Source organism: Trifolium pratense, linkage group LG5 (assembly GCF_020283565.1).
Source record: "Trifolium pratense cultivar HEN17-A07 linkage group LG5, ARS_RC_1.1, whole genome shotgun sequence".
NCBI lineage: Eukaryota > Viridiplantae > Streptophyta > Magnoliopsida > Fabales > Fabaceae > Trifolium > Trifolium pratense.
Genome location: NC_060063.1, coordinates 24,964,769 through 24,970,818, shown reverse-complemented (window position 1 = coordinate 24,970,818; position 6,050 = coordinate 24,964,769). Strand labels below are relative to the sequence as shown.

Here is a 6,050-nt window from a genome sequence, read left to right as displayed (position 1 = left end):
ATAAAAACTGGACCTAAAGAACTTTATCTAAGTTTTGTCCTAAATGTTATTGGTTTTTATTTGAACGTGTTGTAATGGATTGGTTAGTCTGAATGTTCCTACTAATATATATATATTCTAGTCATTCTATTATATTAGATACACCGAAACAAAATAAATGTACGTAATTGTACATTAGTGGTGGCATGAACACTCTCTTAAGAAATTCTCTTTTCCCATCACTAATATAGTTATCAACTTTAAGATTAAATATATTTATTTTGATGATAATGAGGGCCGAAGACCAAAGATTAAATATATTTAATCCTTCGTAAAAATATGTTGTAATTTTCAATAGTAGTATAAACAAATTGGCCAAAGGGCAAGTACATTATCTTGCTTCCGAAACGGGAAATGTAATGGAGAATTTTGTTTTTTGGGAATTGAATTTAAATTATTAAATCTGTGGGCGATTTTTCAAAAACACTTTAAAATCTACCCCAAAAAACACTTTAAAAAATAATAAACTAAAAATAAAGAAAGGTATATGTTTGTTTAATTAAAATATGGAAGCCTAAAGTGGGAGTAATTTGGGCCAAGCCGCCAAGGCTTGCAAGATGACAGTGTGGTCTGATGATAAAATTCAAGGTTTAAGTCTGATTTATATTTTGATAGTCTAAATGAGTCTATCCTTTACAATTTTGGTACGAGTTTTAAGTCTATTTAAATGATTATTTTATTTGAATATATTTAAATAAGTAATTTGGTCTATGTTTAAATTCTTGACCAATGAACTAATTGATCAAGATGATTAAACTCAATTTTGATATTTAACACTACATTTTATATAATGCCACGGCATATAATATCATATTTCAATTTTAATTTTACAGTCATACATTTAAATTAGTTATAGGCTCGATCGTGCGATTACACGGGTCATAACAGAACGCGACGGACAATTAACATTTGTATAACATGTAAAATGTAGGTATAAGTCAAAGTAAACTTTGATTTATTTTTTCCCGTATTTGATGATTATTTTGAATTTTTTCATCGATTATAATATAATATAGTATATATATATATATATATATTATATTTTTTTTTAATATAGTATATTTTATTTTATGTTAAAAAATGATAATATATACTTTTTTTTATTCACTACTTTCAATCTTTTAGAGGTCTAATAATTTGTGAATAAGATTTACATGAATGTGAGAATATTTATTTGTCCCGTTTTTCCTTTCCACTAATTTTTTTTTTATTTGTCCCGTTTTTCCTTTCCACTACTTTATCATATTAAAATAAAATATCAATTTAAATATAAATGGTATTATTTAATTATGGGAAAATTGTATTCTATTTAAATATGAAACTTACTTTATATACCTTGACCTTGATGTAGATGTAGCTTGTGGTTGGTGTTGAAGTGGAAAGAAAAATATAGTTTGTTAACTATAATATAGTATTGATGGTGGCTCCGCAAGTGCACAGAATCGTAACTAAGTAATAAAGTGATAAGTTATCGTTCTCCACAGGGATTGTGCCTAAGTTACTAGTTTTGCTTATGAATTGGATAGTTTTGCATTCGCTTTGGTTTTTGGAGATAGTTGTGCTGATAAAATAAATTTCAGGAAAATAAATAATTGAAAGTAAATAAAGGGTGTGTGTGTGTCCACGCGGGGTGGTTAAGTGTTTTCGAATCCCTCCCTTACTCATGCTTGGTGGTTAATTCCCTTGTTCCCCTCTATCAGGATTAGTCTTCTAAAATAGGTTCGGAAGCACTCATTCCCTATTTCTATTACAAACTGGTCAGCGCCTAGTTAGGGTTGCCTTTACTCTGCTTAAATATCCTCGCCCCAGTCGGTTCCACTTACTCGTTTAAACTTTGGTATCATTACCCTTAAGACTCAATGTTTCGCAAGCTATCACGTGTGCCTCAAACTAGTCCTAACTCTGACTTCAAGCAGAATTTATCGCTCTAGACTAAGCTTTTAATCCTATACTAAGACCTCAGATACTGAATTTAATGGTCTCATGTTGGACCTCAGAATAATGAGTTTTTTTTTATTGTATGTTTTTGTTTGTATGTGTGGGGTTTAAAAAGGTGTTAATGACACATGTCTAACATGAATTTTGTTTCCACAACAAAAAATGATGTGTTTAATGTTGTTTTTCACCATGGAGTTGAATTTATAAGGATAACAATGTTTTGTATAGAGGAGGGGTTGAAAACATAGTGTCTGGTCTTAAGTTAGATGAGTGGGGTATGGTTCACATTATGAATTTGTTAACCAATTGGGGCCATGCAGAATCAAGTGTTAGGGTTTGGACAAGAATTGAAGGGATACCAGAATTAGAATATAAGTTTTTTCAAGTGACTTGTGATTTTGATGCGTATGATGTTGACGCTTGTGCTGCTGGGACTGAACTTGATGGCCACATTTATGTGGAACATAAAGTGTCTGATGTAGATATGAATGTTACATAGCCTAAGTGTAACGATGGGGACAATGAAATCGAAACTGGTGATGAGAGTGATTACAGTGATGACGTTCATGGAGTGACATTTAATGACAACTTGGTCCATAGATAAAGAATTTGTAGTTGATATTGCAAAAGAAACTTGTAGTTGTAATTTTTGGGAATTGATTGAGATTCCATGTAGACATGTTGTTGCTGCACTAGGTTATAAGAAACAAAACCCTTCAGACTTTGTAGATCACTATCATACAAAGGAAAAATATGCACTTTGTTTTGGTTTTGGTGCGAATCCTATAAATGGTATGGACATGTGGCCTGAACCTGAAAATGCTGAAGAGAGACTAGAAATTCTGCCACATACTATTTACAAAATTGGTCCAGGTAGGCCAAAGAAGGTGAGAATTAGAGAATTTGATGAGGATGGTGTCAGGAAGAGGAAAAGATGTGTAAAAATATAGATGTAACCACATGTAATAGTTTTATGCACAATGCAACAACATGTAAAAGCAAGACTCAAGACCAAGATGCAATGAACAAAAAGGTGTATAAACTTCCTTTTCCACTTTCCAATTTCATGTTTTAATCTTTTTGCTTCTAAATTGCATGTCTTAACTGTCATTAAACATCTTTTTTCATAGAGAAAACAACCAAGGGGCAAAGATAATACAAGCAGTGAAGCTAAGTAAGATTATGCAACCACTGAAGTTGCTGAACAAAATGCAACCAGTGATGTTGTGATTGATGCTAGTCAGAGTCAAGTTAAAACTGTCATTGATGCTAGTCAAAGTTTTTTTGATGAAATACCTGATGATGAAGGAAACAGTTCCTGAAATCAATCCTGATGATATTCCAAAGAATGGCAAAGCTGTGAAGGACAATGCAGTCAAGGACAGTGCCAAAACTGTTAAGAAAAAAAATGCAATGGTTCAATCTGTGAAAAGAATACAAAGTGAAAGGCAGAAGGCTAATTGATTTTAAAAACCAATTACAGGACCTGGTTCAACTAAGGACCAACCTCTTTTCATACCTGATGTTGAAGAAGAAAGCTTGACACAAGAAGCTTATGCAATGGGCAATGAATCAAAGCCTGGTACTGTTTTTAGATCTATAAATTCTTGGAGCAACATTTCAAAGTAGTTATGATGTTAATTAGCAATGACTTATATTTTTCATTATGTAATTAGTGATGCACCTCTTTTGGAATCATGTAATGAATTATGCACTATATGTGCTCTTTTGGAATATGTAATGAATCCTTATGATATTATGCAGCTAATGATGCACTAGTTTATCATATTATGTAGCAAGTTCTTATGCAGCAAATTATGCACTATATTCTTATGAAATTATGCAGCAAATTACTATATTATGCAGCAAAATTTGAACTATATTATGCAACAAATTATGCAATAGTTTTGGGTCTGCACAGTAAGCAAAATGATGCAACAAGTTTATTTAGTATGCACTTGTAATGAAGCAAGCTATTGCATTATGCTTATTTTTGGGTTTGCATAATTTATTAAGCTTATTTAGTATGAACTTGTAATGAAGCAAGCTATTGCATTACGAAATAACCAAACCAGATTTTTCATTCATTGATAAAGTTGTAATACAACTATTTCATACATCACAAACCACATTACATAACACATTCCATAAATTGATTCAAGTTCATGTTACATTGAATTGTACACAATAGCAAACAAAATCAAACACATGACAATTAAAACCATTAGACAATGACTCAAATTCTTTCCAATTTCCTTCCCAATTTCCTTGCCAAATTCCTTGCAAACCTCCCTCATCCTTTCAAAGTTGTTGCAATTAGTTGTAATTCCTTGCATATTCCTTCCATTTATAGCTTGCACATATTCAAGTTCATCATCCCATACAAACAACTCACAACTTTCACCACTCTACAACAAAGTACCAACATCATAAGAATGAATAAAACATTTTATGAGCAAAAGCAATTTATGAGCAAAAATTTCGTAACACTGTACTTACTCAAGAAATTCGACATCTCCAGAATTTTCTTTTCGAATTTTGTCCCGTATTTGAAACCCACAACTTCATTGGTTGCTCACAAAGTTTTAAATTGCAGTCCGCATCCGCAATTGCGGCCGCAATATTGCTGATGCGGTAGACTCCGCAACCGCATCGCACCGCAATTGCGGTGTGATCTTAATTCACATGTACGACCGCATCATAACCGCATCACAACCGCATCAGAAGCCGCATCAGACGTTTTCGGCGATGTTCTTTCAAATTTTCTCACAAAAAAATAAAATTTATGAACTTCAAATCATAATTTGTGTCAAATCTAACGAAAAATCTTAATTTTAATGATCTCTCAACAGTGTATTTTAAGAACATTCAAATTAGTGTTTATGGAAAAGACTAAGACTATACGATGGTGGATAAATAGTGTAGTTACATGGTAGTTTCATTATATATAGCTTATCAAATTTCAAAATGATTTGACGCTGCAGCATTTGCAATGAATGCATTCGAAACATCCGCGACCGCAATTTAAAACCTTGGTTGCTCACACCCACATATGGGTAAATTGAAGCCATTGGAGGTTCAAATTGAAGAACATTTGCTTCCACCCATTTGAATACCCTAAATCCAAAATAAACAAAGTTTTGAATAAAATGAGGAAGATGAAGGTAGAAGATGGAGAAGAATAATGGAGTACGAATGAACAAGGGAAGATCAAGAAGACGATTGGATCCAACAATGGAGGAAGGAAGGTGACAATGAAGTCAAGGGTAGAAGGAAGGAAGAACACAGGTTTTTAAGAAGCAAAATTATCAATTTTATGAATTTTTAATTAAAAAAAGTTTTAATTATTTTTCTTTTAAAAAAATTAATAGGTGATGTGGAATTTAAAAAATAAATATAAATGTTTTTTTTTCATGTGTACAAACCACGTCAGCAGATTTGCACAGTTAGATGTCCTGTTGTACATTTAGGGGTAAATGAGAGAATCTATTTTTTGCGGGGGGTAAACAAAAAAAATATGCGCAGGAGGGCAAACAAAAAATCGCTTATTTTGCAGGGGGCTAGCTAAATGATCATTTACCTGAAAAATAATGAAAGTAACTATGAAGAGCATTAGTAATAGGGTGGGGATTTGGTGGGAATGGTTGGAGGTGGCGTAGACAGTTGTTTGCTTGGGAGGAAGAGTTGTCGGAAGAGTGTTGTTTTGTTTTAGCTAACGTTTTATTACAGGTTGATACCACTGATGAATGGGAATGGCTGCCAGACCTTGAGAAGGGTACTCATGAGTACAAGTGCATATCTTGTTTTAACTAGTGCAACTGTGACTGAAAAGAACATTCATTGCGACCACATTTGCGACCACATTTGGAACAAGATGGTTCCGCTGAAAGTTTCTACATTTGTGTGACAGGTTACCTATGAAATACAACTTATTTGTTCGTGGGTGCTTTCAGAACGATTCTATTTTGTGTTCCGCCGGGTGTAATATCTAGATGATGTTCATCATTTATTCCTGAATTGTCCCCTCTCTAGTGTTGTTTGGTATGGAATTATTTCTTGGTTAGGGATCCAGT

General features: G+C 33.0%; 1 protein-coding gene across 1 annotated transcript; it reads left to right on the top strand.

Annotated features, from left to right (window-relative positions):
- The first annotated feature begins 2,558 nt into the window (after positions 1 to 2,558).
- LOC123886314 lies at positions 2,559 to 2,927 on the top strand. Its single transcript, XM_045935643.1, has one exon. It carries the CDS (start codon positions 2,559 to 2,561, stop codon positions 2,925 to 2,927), a length of 369 nt encoding a protein of 122 aa, XP_045791599.1.
- The last annotated feature ends 3,123 nt before the right edge of the window (positions 2,928 to 6,050 follow it).

Bases quoted from the DNA above. Each gene is read 5' to 3' on its own strand.
- LOC123886314 (XM_045935643.1), top strand. From the start codon at position 2,559: ATGACAACTTGGTCCATAGATAAAGAATTTGTAGTTGATATTGCAAAA.